At 34.9% G+C, this 23,411-nt stretch overlaps 1 protein-coding gene across 6 annotated transcripts in view; it reads right to left on the bottom strand.

Annotated features, from left to right (window-relative positions):
- Positions 1–23,411, bottom strand: part of CYLC2 (cylicin 2) — a 76,481-nt gene that overhangs the window by 49,216 nt on the left and 3,854 nt on the right. For 3 of the 6 annotated variants that reach the window (XM_054688813.1, XM_054688815.1, XM_054688814.1), the window contains exons 2-7: positions 22,779–22,819; positions 20,561–20,685; positions 16,833–19,185; positions 13,527–13,575; positions 10,262–10,331; positions 9,814–9,938 (exon numbers count right to left, since the gene is read on the bottom strand). In XM_054688813.1, coding sequence (XP_054544788.1) covers positions 17,446–19,185; positions 20,561–20,685; positions 22,779–22,819 — 1,906 coding nt within the window. In that variant the 3' untranslated portion in view covers positions 9,814–9,938; positions 10,262–10,331; positions 13,527–13,575; positions 16,833–17,445. Of the gene's footprint in view, positions 1–9,787; positions 9,939–10,261; positions 10,332–13,526; positions 13,576–16,832; positions 19,186–20,560; positions 20,686–22,778; positions 22,820–23,411 lie in introns of those variants that run through there. The other 3 variants (XM_054688812.1, XM_037494350.2, XM_054688816.1) reach the window with 3 other exon arrangements.

Raw genomic sequence — 23,411 nt, 5'->3', positions numbered from 1 at the left:
GTCACTAATCAAAACTAGTCTAAAATTAAAGCAAGACTAAAGACTTCAACTTACTATCAATAGAAATTTATAAAAGCATTCCAAGTTAATCTATCTCCTTTGTATTTCCATACATGTGCTCATCCTCCAGTCTACTGTAAGACCCACTATACTTTCCTGTTGGTTTGCATTTCTTTCTCCTCTTCCATAATGTGGCCTTCTGTATGATATAATATTTATTCTGTCTTTTGGCTTTATCACTTAGGTCAAAAATAGCCACCCAGTCAATGAGTGCTCTTTAAGTTCCTCCTCATCTCCTTTCTCCTTGGCTCTCCTCTCCCCTCCTCCACTTCTCCCTTCCCTCTTTCCCCCTTCTATTCTCCTCTCTAATATTGCTCAGAAGTTCCATGCACTACCCCTTACAATACATTTTACAAAAAATATCTCACTTAACCTCCATATTGAACCTATAAGATGGTTACTACCTGCTTCCCACCCCATCCAAAATGTGTAAAGAAGAAAACAAAAGGGAAAAGAAACTTGCACAAGTTCACACTTATAAGTAGCAATATGAATAGGGATTCATTTGGGTTGTGTCCATATCTTAGCTGTTGTATGCCCAAAAATAGATGACTGGATCAAGAAGATGTGGTACATATACACAATGGAACATTACTCAGAATCAAAAAAGATAAACACATGCAGTTTGCAGCAACATGGATGAAGCTAGGGATCATGCTCAGGGAAGTAAGTCAGAAAGAAAAAGAAAAATACCGGATGGTCTCACTCATAGCAGGAATTTAGAAAACCTAAATAAGAGACCAGGAAAAAGACTAATCAATACAAAGTAATAATCAATATCAACAAGCAACTATAAACCAGAGACACACTATGGGGGAGGGGGGAAGAAGGGAGGAGTGGGGAGAAGAACTAGAGTCAAAATAAGGGGGTGTGCAATTATATGGGGAATATAACCAAAATGAAAATGCAGACATTGTGCAAAGATGAAAAATGATGTAAGAATTATATAAAATGAAATATTTTAAAAAATAAAATAAAATGGAAATAGTAATGATAAAAAAATGAATAGGGATTCAAGTGAAGTTAAAGTGAAATGTGAAGGAATGGAGTAGATACAAATCTGGGCATAATTAATACCTGGCAGCATTTTGAAGAATATTTGACATCTTAATTAGTAGTTATTACCTAAATGTGCTTTGAAGGTATTTTGACGTCTTATGTAGAGTATGAGTCATTATTTAAATTTTAGCAAAATTTGTGACAAATGCAGAAAAACCTATCAGGAGTTAAAATATCTTTACCTTACCAATATATTTATGACTTTAAAAAAATCTAAAGGTCAGACTATCTTTGGTGAACAACTCTAGTGTTTCTTGATTTGTTAGGTGATTTCATAATTTACATGAAATTATTTGAATGAGATAACATGCAAATATTGTTACTGCATCTTATTTTCAAGAGTTCCAACAAAATAATGTTCTTTTAGTTTTAAATGAAAATTTAAAATATTTTATGATATCCAAATTTGAATAGAATCAATCACCCCCACCCCAATAATATGATTGGCTTCATTGATCTTAGACTCTAGAAACTGAAATTCATATAACATTGTTAAGATGCCACAGCTTGCAATTTGATTCAGTTAGGAAATGTTTTCAGTACATTTTTTTCACAATCAAAACTGTTCTGAGGCACATTTGTAACTTTGGATCAATCTGCACAGCTAAGCAAACATTTTATCTAATGAATTTCATTAACAGTTTAAATCTGGATTAGAGATGAACAAAATGGATAAGATAGCCCTTGAAGAAATATGTTTAAGGTATTCCTTCTCTCTCCACATTTTCTTTACAAAGCCTGTCCACAGAGTTTTCTGGGCAAAATGCTTTCTAGTTGATGGGTCAGTCCAACTCTGCCCTACATTATCCTGCAGCTCAAACACAGAATGATGAGAAACTTCTTGAAAGGAATGTTAATTCAGAATTCAAAGATCTATGCATGTCTTGTCTCATGGGACAAATGAGAGCTAAATGATCTAAAATTATAACTTCCTTGACTATTGTTTTTAATCCTAGAATATTAGACCTTCGGATCTCATTGTTTTTATTTGTCTAATAAAGTCATACTCAGAATAGTTTTCTTTTTTTAATATTTTATTTTATATAATGCTTCCATCATTTTTGCGCAATGTATACATTTTCATTTTGGTTATATTCCCCATACAATTGCAACCCTTTATTTTGACCCTAATCTTTCCTCTCCCCACTTCCCTCCCCATAGTGTGTCTCTGGTTTATAGTTGCTTGTTGATTTTGATTTTTACTTTGTATTAATTAGTCTTTTTCCTGGTCCCTTATTTAGGTTTTCTAAATCCCTGCTATGAGTGAGACCATCCAGTATTTTTCTTTTTCTTTCTGACTTACTTCCCTGAGCATGATCCCTTCTAGCTCTGTCCATGTTGCTGCAAACTGCATGTGTTTATCTTTTTTGATTGAGGAGTAATATTCCATTGTGTATATGAACCACATCTTCTTGATCCAGTCATCTATTTTTGGGCATTTGGGTTGTTTTCATAGCTTAGCTATTGTAAATAGTGCTAAGATAAACGTAGGTGTGCAGGTGCCCTTTTGAATTAATGTTTCTGTGTCAGTTGGGTAAATACCTAGGAGTGGAATTGCTGGATCATATGGAAGCTCTATCTTCAGTAGGTTGAGGAATTTCCACACAGAATGGAGGCATCACACTCCCAAACTTCAAACTATACTACAAAGCCATAATCATCAAAACTGCATGGTACTGGAACAAGAACAGACACACAGACCAATGTAACTGAATAGAAAATCCAGAAATAAACCCACAGATTTATGGTCAACTAATCTTTGACAAAGGCGCACAAAGAATATGCACTGGAGCAAAGAAAGTTTGTTCAATAAATGGTGCTGGGAAAACTGGGTTGCTACATGCAAAAGAATGAAGCTTCACTACTACCTCACCATGCACAAAACCAACTCAAACGGATTAAAGAACTAGACATAAGACCTGAAACCATAAAATACATAGAAGGAAATATAGGCGAAATACTACATGACATGCACCTCAAAGATATCTTTACAGACACATCACCCAAAGCAGGGATAGTGAAGGCAAAGATAAACAGCTGGGACCACATCAAATTAAAGAGCTTCTGCACAGCAGAAGAGACAATAACAAAAACAAAGAGAAACCCCACCGACTGGGAGAAATTTTTGCACATAGCACTAATGATAAAGAACTGATCACAAAAATCTACAAAGAACTGATGAGACTCAACAAAAACAAAGAAAATAATCCAGTCAAAAAAATGGGCAGAACAGCTAAAAAGAAACTTCTCCAAAGAGGAAATGCAAAAGGCCAACAGGCATATGAAAAAAATGTTCAACATCTCTTGTAATCAGGGAAATGCAAATCAAAACTACAGTGAAATAACATCTTACACCAGTGAGAATTGCACATATTAAAAAGCTAGCAACAGCAAATGTTGGTGAGGTTGTGGAGAAAAAGGAACTCTCCTGCACTGCTGGTGGGAGTGCAAACTGGTCCAGAATAGTTTTCCTTTGCTCTCTTTTGAGTGGGTATATATAGTCTGCTAGTAAGTGTTTACCCTCACAACATTTATATATACAAAATTACTAAAAATAATACAGAGTTTCCATATACCATACACCAGGTTTCCCCTATTGCTGATGACTTATCTAAGTATTTGTCACAATGAGTTATATTGACACCATATTAATGAGTAAAGTTCATCCTCTTTGGTTGAAGGATACTATTTATCACATTACATGTAGTAGTCATGTCTCCTTAAGCTTCTCATGATTTGGCAGCTTCTTAGACTTTCCTTATTTTTTTCTCTTTTTGAATTAATTGGTAGCCTCGTGGCTAACTTACCAAGACTACTGAGATCATCCTTCCACAAGGCAGACCTGTGTGTGTGTGGGAGCAGTCTCTATTTCAAGAAGTAGTGCTATTCATTTAACTCTGTAGATTTTTGCTTCATTTTGTTAATTTTCTCAGATTGTTATAAATTCCTTGAAAATTATCCAGAGGCTTTAACTTTCATTGCAAGATATGAACGGCTTAATAGATATTTTACCAGGTAGAGTGCCTTCCCAAAGAGCCTCACATTGTCCTTTTGGAAGTTTGACCTCTCCAAAGAATTTTCAATCATTTGAAAAACAGTGCACAGTACATAAAAAATTTTAACAGACATGTACACAAGAATAATTGGATTCTTTTTGGAATAAATATGTGAAATATTAAAAGTCCTAATTTTTCCCCAATGAAGTGGAAAATTTACAAAGCTTTGGTGCAGAACATACTTGAATTTGGGACACTGTGGTATTCTAAACATTAGAAGATACCTTTTGAGGACCTCCCTAGAGGCCTAGGGGTTAATTCTTAGTGCCATCACTGCTATCACCACTACAGCCTGAGTTCAATCCCTGGCCAGGGAGGTAATCTTCACATGGCACAGGAGAACTATCCTGTCCTGCCTGCTGCTACCCTCAGCAGTGTATTTCAATAAATCTGCTTGCTCTGCTCCTAACTCTGTCTCTGGTGAATCCTCTCAGCCTCTGGCTTACACCACAGTTCTACATAAAAAGATAAAAAGTGTTAGAACATGCCCTTTGAGATCTTTAGCACATCAGCTATTCCCATGGAGATGCATGCATTTATTTCCCATGGCTTCAAAGATGTAAGTAGCAAATAATGCCTTAGGTTCTGGTACTTTTTCAACTTTAGTATGCACAACAAATGCCCCCTACTACTGCCAGTAGATAAATTAAATCTATCTTATAACAAAATAAATGATTCTAATGATAAGAAAGCAGCCAAAAATATAACAGAAAGTTAAGGGAGAAGAGACAAAGGTGATGATAATGAAAAATAACATGATGCTTACTGCTACCCTCAGGCAGAAGAGTTAATACAGTTATAGTAAGCTGGTTTCATTAAACAGAACAGTTTGTATTTTGACAAGAAATCATTTTATTTATAATAGTTAGAACCCAGCTATTAATTTTGGCTTAGATGATAGAAAAACTGCTGTGATCCATAAAGAAACAATTATGTTAAAAACTTAATATGGAAAACCATGAAGTTGTATGTAAAAATTTTTGTATATGAAAATAATAATTATAAAAGTGTCTTTCAGAAATGGAACACAACTGGGACTGTTTAATGTGAAAATTAAGTCAAATGCTAAAGATAAACTGTAGAGATATAGAGAGGTACAACTGTTATAAAGATAATGATACAGAAAACCATGTAAGCATAAAATGTTATGGGAGATCACCTTGATAAAATATTTTACCTTGATGGAGGATATAAATAAAATAAATAAAAGGAATACATCATGGCTGCATTGTAGTCCATTCATGAAGAGAGAGATATGATGCAAGAACTTGAGGTCTTGAAATGCATATTTTGAAAATTTATTAGGTAAGTTAATCACAAAGATTAAAATCTGATTTGATGGCTATACCATCACATTTCTATTCATGTATGAGAGCATGAATAAGAAGATAAAGTTTATTTTGTTAGTCTGTGTGTATTGTTTGCTGGTCCATAGACCAGGATGATGGTGGTAAGTCTATAAAGAAGTAAATAAATGAGAAATATTTGGAAGCAGATTTGAGAAACAAGTTTCAAGAAGAAATAATGACTGAGTTTGTTGGATTAAACAATAGGAAAATAGTTGTAATTTCTGATAAAAGGTATTGCAAAAAAGGGGAAAGGCACATAAACATTTTTAGTTTGCTGTACTAATAAGGCAGGAATTTAAGAAGTTGAGGAACCAGTAGAATACTCATTTCAGGAGTTCAAGAGAGAGCTTCAAACCCAAGATGGAGATTTAAGAGAGGGTAGTAATGGCATTTCAAACAATGAGAGATCATTTGTATAGTAGGGAAAGAGACAGAGGAAGGAAGAAAGGACAGAGGGAGAGGAAATAAAAGGGTGAAGGAAAGGGCTACAGATATTTCACCTTTTGAAATTCAGCTAAAGGGAAGGACATGACAGTAGAAACCGAAAGGAATGTAGTACTGTATTTAATGAGAGCAATTAGAAAGTTATTATTAGGATTGGTGCTGTCTGGCCAAGTAACATAGCAAGTGAAAAACTTTGAATAGATTAATGCATAGAATTTATTAATATCTGGAATAAGATATTTCCTTGAAGTATCTAACTTATATTCCATTTACATTTTTACCAAATCCTTCATAAAATATCAGTGAAAATGACAAGAGGTTGACAGTATAAAATTCAGCACTTTCTATAATTCTCATGACTTGTTTTGCTTTACTTAGAATAAAACCAAAACCAATGAAGGTATCAAGTCACAATTGCTGACTCTGCTTTGACAGGGTGAAATTAACATTAGTAGCATTAGGTCAAACTGGAATGGAAAAGAAGGAAGAGTCAGCACCTTCTTTGGGCATTTTTTTATAATGGAGTCACTCTGTGGTATCGCCTGTATTTAGTTCTTCCACTTCCAGAATCTTAATAGGGAAAGAGAAAACTAGGACAACCTGAAAATTTGAAAAGTATAGTGATAAAATTATAGGAACTGAGATTATTTTTGTACTGTATAAAAATGAGCCATAAATTGACTACATGGTACACATGTATTGCCTTGGATCTATGGACCATAAAGTTGTCTGCATTGAAGATTATTATAAAACTATTCCTCTTTGCCATCATCATCATCATCATCATCATCGCTTATATATATTTAGTAAGTACGAGGCAGTACAGGACAATTGCATCACATCTAAGTATTAAAAGAGTGTTCTTTTTTCTACACCACAGATCATAGGATTAGCTACAGCAAAAATCGTATGATAATCAGATAAAATGTCTTGTGGTAAAATATACAAATATCATAGATTTCTTCTATACAGAGTGATAGCATGGAATATGATGTAGAATAAAATATCTGATTTTCAGCTGTAAGAAAAATATATAAAAAAAATATTCTTACAGAAAAAAAAAACTATGCAAGATCTATGCTTTTAAGAATACAAGCTATAGAAACTTGCCATGAAATTGAACTACTTGGATTTGAGGAACTATTAATATATATTTTAAATCCATCAGATCTCTCTAAGTTAAACCTAATATTTACCTCCACTTTACAAAATTCAGTGAAATTTACATAAAACTTAAAGTGATTTTATAATAATACTTAAAGAACATACTTGCAGAATAGGAAGATTACAGATGGAAGAGGTAATAAAGGCATTTGCCTTTTAGATGTCAAAGGTATTTTAAAACCAGTGTTCAGATTATATAACATAAGATTAAAGTGGGTTCTAAACAATGTGAGAAAATGATAATTCCTTCATGTGCATCATTTTCTTCTAAAATAGTTTTTATAAATGTAATTATTTTAAATATTTGCCTAATCAATGTGATTTTTATTTAAAAATCTCATCAGTGAACTATGACATATTTGTAGAGAGATGTTTTCAAATGACAGTGACTTATGTGCAGAGAAAATATTCTTCTATTAGTTGATTTGTTATGCCATTATATCTTACTGCATAGTCAATGAATGCTAAATGGCATTTAATATTGTCTGGTAAAAGTATCTAAACTTTTATGATTAACCCTTTATTAACAAAAAAATAGAACTCATTTTTTATAATTCACTATGTTTTTTAAATTTTGTAATAACAAGATAAAATTGCAAAATTGTAAACTGTTCTGATATACTTTTACCAAGTTCATTTTTTATTACAATAATTTTGCATTAGCTTGACTCATTTGTCAAAGCTAATAAACCAACATAGGTATAACACTATTAGCTGAATTTCACTCTGCATTCCTATCTTTTTAATTCTAACTGGTGTTCTTGTTCTATTTCAGTATACCACATTGCATTTAGTTGTTATGTCTTCTGTTCGTCTCTACTGATCTGGAACAATTTTTCAATCATTCCTTCTTCTTCATATCCTTAAAAGTATTAAGGACTACAGGTCTCAATTTAGGTTTGTCTGATATTTTTCTAACAATTAGGATTGGCGATGGGTTTTGGAGAAATATATCATAGAGGTAAAGTACCTTATCTTCATTTACATTTCTTAATACTCATCCTGTAAAGGGCTATGTTATGTCCCATGGCCTCATTGGTAGCGTTTACCCTGATCTTTGGGTAAGAGTAGTGTTTACCAGGTTTCTCCACTAGAAAGTTACTGTTTTCCTCTTTTAATAACCTATTATTTGATGTAAATCATAAGTCCTGTCCATACATAAGGGTAAGGATTTAAACTTCTCAATCTTGAGAAAGGGGTATTTGCATATAGAATTTGTAATTTTCTTAGATGAAAGTTTTCTCTCCTCCTATTTTTATCATTATATTTATATGAGCTCATTGAAAATTATTTTATACTCACCTTGTAATTCAATACTAACTATATTATTTTGTTGCTCCAGATTATTTTGGTGTGGCATCCCTTTGGGTAATCTTCCAGGTTTTTTTTTTTTTTTATTTAAGTTTTATTTATTTATTTATACAATCACTGGGTACAGTCAGAAACATGGGAGGGTGAGAGAATTCACCAGAGCCAGAACAGGGAGCAGAGCAGGCAGACTGACGAAGTATACTGCTGAGGGGAGCAGTGGGCGGCAGGAGAGATCTTCAGGCCACGTGGGACCCTCACTGGTGGCCGGGGATCGAACTGGCGCTGCAGAGGCTGCGGGCAGCTTCTCAACCCAGCGCTCAACTGCTGCGCCACCAGGGGAGGGCCTCCAGGTTGTTTTTTATATCACTTGGACAAGCCCCATCCTTTTGGTTTTTACAGTACTTTCTAAGACTATAAGATGTTCCTATCTTTTATTTTCTCTGCCCCAACCCTAAAATCAGCCACTTTATCAACAGCTCTTGAGTGGTAGACCCTATCCAACTTTGACAGATAACAGTAGTAGAACCTATCCAAATGTTTGACAGACACAATGAAAGAAAACAGTATTCCATATCAAGTTAACAGTGTAATAAAAACAAAGGACATCAAATCTGTATTTTAATAAAGATGGAATGGTGATATATATTGTTGAAGAAGAAAGTTGTAATAATCAAAGACTGAGAAGCAAGTTAGGACCAGATTGTAAATTATTTGCATTCAACTGAAAGAAGACTTGAAACTAAAAAAAGTGTGACCTGGTAGTGATTGATGTCTTACTTTTATAGACAAAAATTTTGTTCTGTGATAATGATTTTTGAGTTAACTCAAAAAGGATGAATGTTCATAAACTTTATTTCCTAAATTTCACTATGTAAAAGAGAAATGTTATATTGTAGGAAAATTAGGAATCAAGGACATAAATACTATTTTGTGGGGTCTCTTTATAGCATCCATGTAGAAATAATCCCTATGAATGGGATAATAGCATAAAGTAAGTGTAAGTTTTTAATCCATACAAAAACCAACCTAAATTACAAGAGGAGGATATATAAAATGGAAAAAAATTGCTGTTGAAATTAGGGAATACTATCAAACAGATCGCTGCAAACTTTGAGGAAACCTTGAAATTCCTGACAAAGGAAATATATGGCAAAGGAGAGATCTTTCCATATACCAGCCTTGAGGAGGAAGAACTAAAGGCAAAGTTAAGTTGGAACATTTGAAAAAAATAGATGCTTATAACTAAAAGTATTTGAACAGTTTTGCAAAAGGGAAGCCACAAATACAGGTGACTATGAGTAATGTGAGAACACACAGGAAGATGTATACACATAGTATGGAGAGTTGACTTTTTTAATTGATATTCTCACCATGTGTTTAATTTTCATTCAAAATGAGAACTGGCTAACAACTTCCATGACAGGAAGATCACCAGCTGAATGGGATATTTCACTCTTCCAAAGTGGTAGAATTTTCAATAATCTTCATGGTAGTCCTAGAATATAATAAGACCAAAGTTAAGTAAGTGCTAAATTTCTCTCTAAAATAGAAATTTCTGTCATATTAATAAGCACAAATTCTGTATTGAAGCTGAGATTCAAACCTGCCACTGCATTAGGAGTCTTGTTAAAACTACATTATAGATATGTATAGATTCATATATCTCCTTTCATAAGCAGAATTGGGTTCCCCAAACTTCATTTATTGAAATCCTAATCCCCCAGTGCCTTGGAATTTGGAACTCCCTCCATTTTTTTGAAATGGCTTAATTTCATCCCTTCTTATGGCTGTATGGTATACTTTGTATAGATATTTTACCTCGTCTTGATCCAGATCATCCATCTTTAGACATTTAAGTTGCTTCCATGTCCTACTGTAGTAAAGAATGCTGCAAAGAACATTGGTGAACATAGGGCTTTTGTGTCATTGTTTTATATTCTTTGGATATATGCCCCAAAGTGGGATTGCTAGGTTATAAGGTATTTACATTTCATTTTATAAGATAAATTCTAATTACAAAGTAACATTTCTTCAGGACCTAATAGGTATCTTGTAATGTGGATATCACTGAGAACACAGAATAATGTGTGACCCTTTGACAGAAGTAACTTAAATACTAGCAATTAAAATTAGATGATGACTGGCATGAAAGTGTCACATTAATATGCAAATGCCTATTTCATGGTCTTTTGTAGATTGTGATAAAAGAAATTGGCAGATTTTTCAGTGGGAGTAGCAAGCTAAAAGTCAAACAAAATTTGAACTATTCCAATTTATAGACAAGTGGCAATTTATGAAAACAAAGGTGGGAAAATGATTGTTTAAAGTGAAAAACAGTTACCGATGATACTTATTTCTGTGTTGGAATTGTGATGACAGTGCTATGATTGGGAATAAAACTAACCTGAAAGAAATAAATTTGGTAAAACATAAAAGTTCATATAATTTTAAAAATTGGTGTATATTTTATGCAGATGTTATGTGATGTTTGTTTCCTCACATTGAACCAAGTTCTTTCAAAGTACTCAGTCAATCAGTTATTTTATCTTTCATGATACATTTGACAAAAATTATACTGGTTTAATTTTTTTGTTGATTTTGTTCCATAAGGGTATATATTTTAGCATGGATATATTTTCTTTCAGTTTTAAAATCCAGTTACATATGTTGACAAATATTTCCTCACAGTTTTATAGGTTATAATTAACATAAATCATTGTATTTTAAGGTGTACAAAAAAATGGCTTGATATATGCATACATTACAAATCATTACCACGAGTTTAGTCAACATTTATCATCTCACCTACTTATGTTTTTATGATGAGAACTTTTAGGATCTTAGTAACTTTCAAATATACAATATTGTTAACTTTACCATGTTGAGTATTACATTCACAGAAGTTGCTTATCTTGTAACAGGAAGTTTGTACCTTTTGACCACTTTCACCATTTTACCACTATTCTTTTTTTAACTTTTCTGACCCTTTCTTTCTTCTCCATCTGAGATCCCTCTAATATGAATATTATTCCTCTTGATGTAGTCACAGAGGTCCCTTAATATATCTTTTTAAAAAATTCTTTGTCATTTTGCTCTTTCTGGGCATGTTGTACTGTTTTATCCTCCAGGTCACTCATTGGCTCCTCTGCTTCATTCAGCTTGCTTTTTGATCCCTCTGTTGTATTTTTCAGTTCTATCATTGTGTTTTGCAGTTCTGTAACTTCTATTTGGGTCTTTCTTACATTTTTTACTTCACCCATTCTCATGAGTTCAGTCAATATATTTATAATCATTATTTTGAATACTTTGTTAAGTATAGTTCACTTATGTTTGGATTTTTTCAGTCTTTTCCTGGGTTTTCTGTGTTGTCCTTTCTTTTGGGACAGGTCTGTCTGTCTCATTTTACCTGACTCTCTGTGCTTGCTTCTGTGTATTATTCAATTCTACTACCTCACCAGGTCTCATAGGAACACTTGTGCAGGTGCTGTTCCATGGAATCCAAGAGCACAATCCCTCCATGACCAGCTAAGCTAGATGTTCCAGGCATGTCCACTGTGTGGACTGTACCATCCTTCAGCTACATTTGTATGACACACTGTGTGGGGCTGTTGACCTGACTCAGATATGACACAGCAGGTAAGCACATTTGAAGCGTTCAACTGTGGTGTGCTGATGGGTGGTACCATGGGCTAACTGAAGTTTCCTGCTGCTTATGGAAGGTATGTGGAGTTGCTAGTCTGTCCCAGCTGCATTATTAATGGTTTGTAGGATGTGTCTGTGACCTATAGTGGTTGCAGGTCCAGGATATGAGTCAGAGTTACAACACAGAGGTGGGTATATATCTCAGCAGGAGTCACTCATAGAGTCTAGTAGGCTGGAAGTGCAAGGAGGATTAGAAGAGAGCATCTCTGGGTACTGGAATTAACAAGGTCACGTCAAATTGCCGAGATAGTGCATGCCAGTGTTTCCAACATTGAAGTGTCCCAAATATTTCTCACCTCCCGGGCAGATGCTAGGAAAGTGTTTCCTCCACTTATAATTCAGGTGCATTTCAGGCTTTTGTTGCTATTCCGGGGTCGTGGATGAGTGAATCCATGCACATGTATTTTAAAGGCAACCTCTGTGTTCTCTTCCTTGTAGTTCTTGGATTCTCCTGTGTGTTTTACTCTCTAGTCTTCAATGACAGAACTCTACATGGCTATCTCTTCTGTGAGAAATCAGAAATGTTGGGGTTACTGAAGCAGGACAACACCTTCCTCTATGCCCCAGTGGAAAGTTCTGCATCTTCACAATTCCTCCCAACAGTAAACTCTCATGGTGGAAAACTTCCTTAGCAAGAGTTTCTCACTTTCCTACCCATCTCAGTGCTATCCTTTAATTCTTTGTTGAGAGGTTTCTATTTTTCCAGTGTTCAGGTGTCTTTCTTTGTAAACTCCAACATGTAGTGGTAGATTTGTTGTATCTGTGGAAGGTGGTGAGTTCAATTTCCTCCTCTGCCACCATCTTGAACCAGTCTCTCATGATACTCATTTTAACATTTTCTAACTTGCTCTGTGATTAACAATGTTACAGACTTACAGACATGCATGCACATAACTACATAAGAGAAAAAAACCTCAAACCAAAACTACCTTGTAAATATCTTTACCATTGCAGATGATGAGTCACATTTTGGGAATTTTATATTAACTCTAATGATCTAGTGGACTACTTTAATTTTCCACATAAGGAGGAAAGATATCTTAGATATTGTCTTCAGGATATACACATATAAAATACATGATTTTTTTTGGTTTAATATTTCTTCTGTGATTTTAGTTACATCTGAAAATCCTTAACCATCCATGCACGTCTTTGTTCTGATTTAATCATATATTCACTAATCAACAAGCATACAAAAGTAACATTTCTATAGCATCTATATTTCATTTTTATAACTCTAAGTTTTACTCTAGAGAAAGTTAATCAGTAAAAGAGGAAAAATATCTTCCACATACAAATTGTGTGATTAAAAGTCTAAACTAAGAATTGAAACATATGGCAGGATTACTGAATAGGAGATTGTTCGTAAATGGATGTCTACCTTTGACTTGATCTCTCATCCTGTTTCACTTCCCATTTTGGCCTTGATACTAAGCATATGAGAGAAATAATGTTAGAGAAGCACCCTGTATTTAGGCAACCAGTCATCTACGCTGCTTACTATGTTTCTGCTTGTATATCATACTTACAGAAGTTAGCAAATAATTAAAAGTTTGAAAACTGATTACTTCTTAGAGAAATGAATAATATTCATAGATTGGAGGGTTTAATGCTACCTTATTATAATAACCAAAAGCCTATATTTTCTATGAGTTATAATTATTATTATTTTTATAATCATTTCATATGTATTTTTAACAGAACTCAATCTGTTTGGGGTCATAGAATACAGCTTTGGAAAAACACCAAGATGCTCTGCCATGGGAAGGGGACTAATTGATGAGTAAAGTCATTTTTAGGTGATCCTAGTAGTCTTTAATGGAAGAAATAAGTCCCTTAGATCATAAATCAAAAGCTACATATAAAGACTCAGAAATTACACCTTCAATTTTTCCTCCAGATTTTGGAGAGGACAAAACACTCATCTGCTTTTATGTGGCAGAAAATTAAAAAAAAAATTCTTTGTAAACCAAAAAGGGCTGTGTCAATAGAAGATTGTCTCAAAGACCTGGTGCCACTTAACTGTGAAAAATATTTTTGTTGGTGGCATTAAAGAAGACACTGAGAACATCACCTAAGAGATTATTTTGAACAGTATGGGCAAATTGAAATGATTGAAATCATGGCTGATAGAGGTGGAGGCAAGAAGAGAGGCTTTGCTTTTGTAGCCTTTGATGACCATGATTCCACAGACAAGATTGCCATTCAGAAATACTATACTATGAATGGACTCAATTGTGAAGTAAGGAAAGCCCTGTCTAAGCAAGAGATGGCCAGTGCTACATCCAAAGAGGCTGTTGTGGTTCTGGAAACGTTGGTGGTGGTTGTGGAGGTGATTTTGGTGGGAATAACAGCTTTGATTATAGAAGAAACTTTTGTGGTGGAGGTGGCTTTGATGGCTGTCTTGGTGGTGCTGGATACTATGGCAATAGAGATAACTATAATGGATTAGATAATGAGCAATGCAATTTCAGGAGCTACAATGATTTTAGCAATTGAAAAAAAATCAATCTTCAAATTTTGGAACCATGTACAGAAGACACTTTGGAAGTAATTCTGACCCTTATTGTGCTGGAGGACAATTTTTTGCCAAACCATGAAACTAAGATGGCTCTAGTGGTTCCAGAAGCATCAGCACTATGGCAGTGGCAGAAAATTTTAATTAACTGCCAGGAATCAAAGTTTAGCAGGAGAGGCAAGCCAGAGAAGTGAAGCTACAGTTTAAAACAGATTTAAGAATCCAAGAAGGGTAGTAGTGACAGGACCTCATTGTCACATAGAAGACACATTTTAGACAATGCTCATGTGAATGGACAAAAAATTTGAGGACTATATTTGTTTTTTTTTTTTTTTTTTTTTTTTTTTTTTTTTTTTTTTTACTTTTTTTTTTTTTTTTTTTAATGGGAAGGAACTTTAATAAAACTAGGAAACAATACAGGAAAGGCAAAGAGTCTAGTTTCTAAGTGAAGCACCCAAAGTTACCCGTCCCCTCGTGGGTAAAAGTCCATCCAAATGGGATCGGCCCAGAGCAAGGCCCCAAAGCCTGCCACAAGTCTAAAGCATCTTCCAGTGGGGACCCACAGAAAAGGGTCAGAAACAATCAGACAAGCCCAGAAGGAAAAGAGCAAAATCAACATCAAGATAAAAGCTGCCATTGTCACCTCCCCACGGGTCTCACCCACATCTGTGTCACCCAGTCCACGACCAAAAGACAAGCGCAGTTTCTTCACATGTCTCTAGGCTCCATGCGCCTCCTCCAGGTCTCTTGGCTCCATCCTGCTTCTTTCCTCAGTCTCTTCTGCAGCTTCTCCTCTTCCTGCTCAGCTCCACCCTCCCTTGGGAGGGGCAGGGAACCTCCCCCTTTCCTGGGGACCACCCTGTTACAATCCCCCCTTTTAATTTTTATTCCACCATATCTATGGTGGCACAGATCTCTCATGGTGTAATCTTAGGAGACAGTCTTTTTTCAGGGTTACAATGTGTGTAAGTAATTATATAACAAATTATTTTAGGTTCTGTTCTGTGGAAACTGTAAAGCATTACAAGGATTTTGATGTAGATTTCTTTTTCCCCCCATGCTGTTCAATGCTAAATGTAATAGTTTTATCAATGATACTGAATAAATGACTTTGAAAAATTGGGAAGCCCAAGGGTTTTACATTTTATTTTAGAATGCCTTTCCCCCTTCATATCAATGAGATTTATTGGTCACAAGTTAAGTTAATATAGTTTAAGGCTATGTAGTTATTTTTTCACATCTAATACTTATTTTCATTCTAAATAAAATTCTGGTTTATTTGGCTTTGTGTACATATTTCACCATTTATTAGGTGCCAGTACTCATGCGCAAGCTTTTCCTATACATAGCCCCTCCCCTCGGTAATAAAGAGAGTTCCTGCTTCCAGCCAAGTGAGTGCAGGTGTCTTTTCATCCCCACCCCCTCCGCCGTGTGCCGTGTTCCTGAACCCCATCGGCCTGCCGGAGGGACCGACAATTAGGATTTTATTTAAATGCCTTCTTTTAAATTTACTCATGTTAATAATTTGGTCAATTTTTATTTTCATCCTTCCTTAAATGGAGAAAATTTGGTCACTCTTCTGTTTAAAAAAAAAAATCTGTTGGGGCCTCCCCTGGTGGCACAGGTGGTTGAGCGCAGCAATGTGAAGCTGTCTGCAGCCTCTGCAGCCCAGGGTAGATCCCAGCTGGCCAGCTGGTGAGGGACCCACATGGCATGGCAGATCTCTCCTGTCTTGTCCGCTGCTCCCCTCAGCAGTGTATTTCATCAGTCTGCCTGTTCTGTTCCTCGCTGTCTCCGGTGAATCCTCTCACCCTCCTGCGCATCTGGCCTATACCCCAGTTCTTGTATATAAATAAATAAATCTTTAAAAAAGTATCTGTTGATAAGTTATTCTACAAGCCAGTCTTCCCTCACCAAAAATAATAATAATAATAATAATTCTACCTTTTTAAACCTTTACGTTGATACTTTGAAACTCATTCAAGTGGCATTCTTTCTAAATTCTTCGAATATTTCTTACAAAAAGAAAGTATGAATTTGATAAAATTCTACTAAAAACATTATCAGCAAGTTCAAGACACTTTGTGGAAAGGTATCAGTTCAAATCTTTAAGTTGATTCTGTTATTGTTTAATTTCATCTAATTTAAAATCAAAGAAAACTAACTTACCAAGTATATTTATCTTTGCTTAGAAGTGGAACATTCAACATCCACCAATCTGGCAGTGGCCATTTATACTCCAGAGATGGTGGTATAGGATCACAAGGAAATAATCGTATTTTCTTTCTTCTATTTTCTTTGCAGAATGCTACCTTTAATTTGTACTTACTTGAAAGTATACTTTCTGAAATTTGTTTTGACTTCCTCTTCTGACTACTATGGTTCTTTACTTACTGGGTGGGTGTACATTGCTTGTATAGATTCAATATCTGTCTTCTTAGATTTTTTTTGAAAACTTCATCAGACTTTTTTGTTTTTGTATGTACAAATTCAACCCCATTATTTCTATCCTCTTATTTGAATGTTCTGCTTTGAGTCTTTCTAGGGCTCTATCTCCTCTTTGAATCCTTCATATCTCCAAATTTAACATGTTTTCTCCAAGTCCTTCATGAATCTTAATATCTTTCATATATTTTATGCTTTCCTGAGACTGTATGCTTTGCCCCTTAAAAAATTTAATGTGATTATCTCCTTGAACACCCCCCCACCCACCATTTTCCCGTGCAGTTTCAGCTTACTATGATTGTTTCATCAAATAAGCACTGGAGTTACTAGCCAAGGTCTACTTGCTCTTCTTGGTCTCTTTCTTGCCCTTTGAGTCATCACTTCTTGCACTCAGTTTCCTACCCTTTTTGGCATCTTTCTTTTCATCATCCGATGCTTTTTCTGCACCCGCCTTTGAAGCTTTCCGATCTTTTTTGGAGTCTTTCTTTGCAGCTGTTTTTTCACCTTCTAAGGCTATGGCTGACCCCGCGCCTGCTTTTGAAGCTTTCCGTTCTTTTTTGGATTCTCTCTTTGCTGCCACCTTTTCACGTTCTGACCCTGAAGTTGATCCTGCGCCCGCCTTTGAAGCTTTCCGTTCTTTTTTGGATTCTCTCTTTGCTGCCACCTTTTCACTTTCTGACCCTGAAGTTGATACCGCGCCCGCCTTTGAAGCTTTCCGATCTCTTTTGGATTCTCTCTTTGCAGCCACCTTGTCGCCTTCTAAGGCTATAGCTGATTCCGCACCCGCCTTTGAAGCTTTCCGATCTTTTTTGGATTCTCTCTTTGCTGCCACCTTTTCACTTTCTGACCCTGAAGTTGATCCCGCGCCCGCCTTTGAAGCTTTCCGATCTCTTTTGGATTCTCTCTTTGGAGCCACCTTGTCGCCTTCTAAAGCTATAGCTGATTCCGTACCCGCCTTTGAAGCTTTCCGATCTTTTTTGGATTCTCTCTTTGCTGCCACCTTTTCACTTTCTGACCCTGAAGTTGATCCCGCGCCCGCCTTTGAAGCTTTCCGATCTCTTTTGGATTCTCTCTTTGCAGCCACCTTGTCGCCTTCTAAGGCTATAGCTGATTCCGCACCCGCCTTTGAAGCTTTCCGATCTTTTTTGGATTCTCTCATTGCGGCCACCTTTTCGCCTTCTAAGGCTATAGCTGATTCCGCACCCGCCTTTGAAGCTTTCCGATCTTTTTTGGAGTCTTTCTTTGCAGCCACCTTTTCACCTTCCGACCCTGAAGTTGATTCCGTACCCACCTTTGAAGCTTTCCGATCTTTTTTGGATTCTCTCATTGCTGCCACCTTTTCGCCTTCTAAGGCTATAGCTGATTCCGCACCCGCCTTTGAAGCTTTCCGATCTTTTTTGGAGTCTTTCTTTGCAGCCACCTTTTCACCTTCTGACCCTGTCGTTGATTCCACACCCGCCTTTGAAGCTTTCCGATCTTTATTGGCCTCTTTCTTTGCAGCCACCTTTTCGCCTTCCAAGGCTATAGCTGAGTCCGCATCTGCCTTTGAAGCTTTCCGATCTTTTTTGGATTCTCTCTTTGCAACCACCTTTTCACCTTCTGAGTCTGTCGTTGATTCCACGCCCGCCTTTGAAGCTTTCCGATCTTTTTTGGATTCTCTCTTTGCTGCCACCTTTTCACCTTCTGTGTCTGTAGTTGATTCTGCGCCCTTCTTTGGAGCTTTCATGGCACCTGTTTTTGCATCACCTTCTTTTTCTTTAGGTTCTTTTTCTATAACCTTGTCTTTCTTTGAATCTTTCCTAATTATTTTTGGCTCCTGTGAAACTTTGGATTCTGCTTCTGAGTCTGATTTGTCTGTGTCTACTTTCTTGTCTTCTTTTTTTTTACTTATTGGTGAAGGTAAAGGTTTCTCTCCACCTGCTGCTCTGGCACTCTCCTTGGAGCGATGAATTCGTTTACCTGGAGGCTGCCTCCTGGCAGCTAAATAAACAGAGGGTTTCTCAGAAATTTTCATCAAAGAACGGTGCATCCATAATGGTCGTCTAGAACCTTCCTTTAAACTGTCTTCATGATATATCTGAAATAACAGAATAATGATGAGCTATTTATGTGTGTCACAGTTTTTTCTTTTTCTTTTTTTTTTTTTGGACAGATACCATAAATTTTTTAAATTCAACTGAGAAAAGATATTACATTTTAATAAATAGTATAGATTTCATAATTTATGCTGCTGTTTAAGTTTTTATTTTGTCTTTGTCTTTTTCTTTTTTTTTTTTCTTTTTCATTTTTTGTTAGCTGTGCCACATTTGGCACCTAATTTAAAAGACTTTCTTAATTCCCTCGGATTTTATGTTAGAATTGGTAAAGAATTCTACTGATTAAGGATATATGAGAGCATCTCTTCACAATTAGTAGAGGATTATTTTTTGTTTTGTTTATGAAAATTATTGAAATATCTGCATTCCTAGTTTAACTCAGAAACCGTTCTCTAGTATCAAATAGTTTCATATTCAGGTATATTCTCGTCTTTAGATGAGGTCTCTGGAATTTGGAGTGTTATCTGTGGTTAAAAGTAAATCCCTGAAACTTGTCCCACTCAGCAAGATATAAGTTGCATATCAGTTAAGTAGGAAACTGCAATAATAAAAGCTGTAATATTCAGTGTGTGTTAATTTGTGCAGAATGGTACATTTTGTTTTAAACTTCTGACCAAATGCTTTCAAATCTTTAATTGCAACAATAAAAAAAAATAAGGAATATTAACAGAAAGTGGAAAAATGAGAAGAACATGAGCAGACCCAAGAAACTTGGAGAGCCCCTGATTAGATACATCACTGAAAATAAACAACTGATGATACAAGTGATCTTATGAAAACTATTATTTGAACATGTTCAAATTCCATGATGACAGTAGACACATTGGGAGATATTTATCTTCAGTTATTCAGAATCCTGAATTCTGTGTACATGAAATGAGGAAGCACTGAAAGTTAATCAGCTTGTAATATAATCCATGATACTAATGAAGAGTTTTCCAGCTAAGGAGCATTTTCTGAATGTTAATACTAATTGTATCAATGGGGTTTTGCGATTTCTGTGTTTCTGGGATACATATTTTCTATAATGTTGGATTACTGAGAAAATCATTAATATGAAATAGGGAGATAAGTTTTATACAGTAAAATGCAAATAGAATATGGCTCCTTTCTTTAGTAGTACAATGCTAATTACCTTTTGCTATGTTTTCCAATGTTTTGTTTAAAAGCAACGTGTGAATATAAAATGTAATTCCTCAGTTACAGCAGTCAAAATTTAAGTGTTAAAAAGTCACATTGGAGTGCAAAATCATAAAATATTTCATTAAATAACCCCACTGTGGTGACCTGTAACAATATTATATGTGCCATCACAAGCTACTTGTAGTGAACTTAGATGGTCTCTTAAACACTCACAGAAGCTTCTGCATTGGCTTGTAGTTGGGAAGGTTTTGATCTCCTTTTTTTTCCTGGCCGTGGTGGTTTGGGAAATACCAGGGCAAAGTGTTGTTGGTTCCATGATTTTTTGCTTAATTCGCTGACTAAAATAAAAAAAAAACAAAAAACAAAAAACATTAAGGATATACTTTGGAGTAAATAGAATTAAATCAGAACTAAAATACCAACAAGGTAATATATTTCATGTAACTAAATAGGCACATATTTCAAATTGCAGTCTCATTTATTTGGTAATGTTTGAAATTCTCTGCTATTAGTATGAGAAAATAAAAATTGATTTTTTGACTTATGCCAGTTTTACAGCTAAGTTGTCATTGTAGGACTAGTATAGTCTATAATTGAGATGGCAAGAGAAGCAGTTCTACTGCTTTTTTATTTTTAATATAAATTATTTATATATATTTTACATAATTTTCAGTTTTTGTTAAGATTTTTCTTATTTATTTATACAAGAACTGGAGTATAGACCAGATGCACTGGAGGGTGATAGGATTCACCAGAGACAGAGTGGGGAACAGAACAGACAGACTGACGAAATACACTGCTGAGGGGAGCAGCAGGCGAGACAGGAGAGGTCTGCTGCGCCATGTGGGTTTCGTCCCCGCCAGCCGGGATTGAACCCATGCTATAGAGGCTGCGGACAGTTTCACGGTGAGGCGCTCACCACCTGCACCACTAGAGAGGCCCCATAATTTTCAGTTTTGTACAATGTTTGCTTTCTCCTCTCAGGTGTAGTCTCCATAGAATTTCCACCACCAATTCACCTGTGCACCATCACCATAGTCCCTTGTGCTCTTCCATCCCCTGTTTTGATCCCTCTTTCTCCCACCCCCCCACTCTGATTTGTAATTGTCTGCCAATTTGTTTTTGTTTTATTTTTCCCCCTGATCCTTTCTTTGGCAACCCTATATCCTCCTATAAGTGAAACCATCTGATATTGTTCTTTTTCCATCTGACATTTCACTGAGCATATTCCCTTCTAGCTCCATCTATGTTGCTGTGAATGGCATGAGTTTATCTTTTTTGATTGCTGAATAGTATTCTGTTGTGTATATATAGCACATTTTCTTGATCCATTCATCTATTTTGGGGCATTTGGGTTGTTTCCACATCTTACCTAGTATAGTTTATTACTCATTCCTTTTAATCTTCCTATCTCTTCTAGTCTAGAACTTTGATTGGGATTTTTTTGGTTATAATATAGTTCTATTGAGAACAGAAGATATGGTAACTACAACTTAAACCCTTAAAGTAATTAGTGCACGACTTGTTATAAAATATTTAGTAAATATATGATTGAATCTAAATGCTAATGGTTAATTTTCCCTTGGCTAGTAATAATTTCCCAAACTACAAGAATAAATGTTACACAGCCAAGAACTACATTGTTAGAGGTGTGGCATATTAGTGAAGACTGTCAAATAAAGGGTACTTATAGAATTATGACTGGGAGAGAAAAATTACCTGCAAATTGAAAAGTGTTAAAGATTATTTAGGTTACCAATAAGACCAGTGAGATATGTCTTTATTGTAGTTAAATTGGTGTAGTAATACTGTGTGTAAGAGGAAATATATTTGTAAGTTTCCTAAAAGACTATCTGGATCTATGAAAAATATACAGAATGAAAGCCATATTTTAACTCAATATATAAGGAAATCATTTGATTTATAAAGTCCTTTAACGTCAGATTGACTGATCTTGTCAAGTAAGATTTTTTTGTGTCAATTATAAACTGGATATAATCTATCAAGAATGTAGTAGAATTCCTGACATTGGTGAGAATTTCTTTATTTCTATACTGTTTTTCAACTGTAAGATTATCTAACAATATGTCCACCTTTATAATACTTCTAACAATATAATGCAGAAAATATTTGCTTAACCTACATTGGATTTAAAACAAAATACCTTAGATGTTTGGTAAACTCATAAGAAAGTTGCCATGGCAAATAATAAATTGTTGATTTTTAATGATATTTCATGACAGATCTTGGTTTATCATTTTGAATGGAGGATAATAATCACTTATCTTTAAAATTAATCATACAAGTTTTTAAATCATTTTTCTCTCTTCTTTTTTCAATTTTTTTTAATTTCTTTTACGTCATTTTGTACTCCCTGTAAAATTCTCACCACCAGTTCATACATGTACCATGTTTTTTAATTATTTCTTACCTGGAATGTAATCATCATATGTTCCAAAGTTTATTTTTTGGCTATTAAAATAAAAGGGAAAGTTTTAATTAATTACACAAAATCACTTTATTAAAATATGTATTATACATATTTTATATAATTATACATAATATAATTATACATATTTGTCAGCACCACCAAAAGAAATATTTTGTACTCAGAGTTCTATTATTATGTAAGATTATCTCTGAAAAATAGAGATAAGCAAATGTGCAGTTTTAGCATAAACTTCAGTAGAATTATTACAACTTGCATAAAATCATTTACAAAAACCTCACCAACCTGCCTTATCTGAAATACAGACTTGTTTAATTTTTGAATTATTTTCTGCACTTAACTCTTCAAATTCTCTTGCAATTGAACTTTAACTATGCTTAAGTAAAATTAGATCTTTAAAATACCACTTACTCAAATCCAAGTCAATAGCATACGTGTACTCTATGAATGAGTATATGTGCATCATAAATATTGATCTGCATTTTTTGTTCTCTATGAAAAATTGAGAAATACAATTATATTGTAAAGTACTTTCTATTTATAAGTTTCCATTTGTTTTAGTATTACATGAACATGTTTGTTCCACAAAAGGGAGCTTTATAATCTAACATTTAT

Source organism: Talpa occidentalis, unplaced genomic scaffold (assembly GCF_014898055.3).
Source record: "Talpa occidentalis isolate TD23 unplaced genomic scaffold, MPIMG_talOcc4v2.1 talOcc4.7, whole genome shotgun sequence".
Classification (NCBI taxonomy): Eukaryota; Metazoa; Chordata; class Mammalia; order Eulipotyphla; family Talpidae; genus Talpa; species Talpa occidentalis.
Note: the sequence above shows the minus strand (reverse complement) of the source record. Positions and strands in the feature narration are given on the sequence as shown.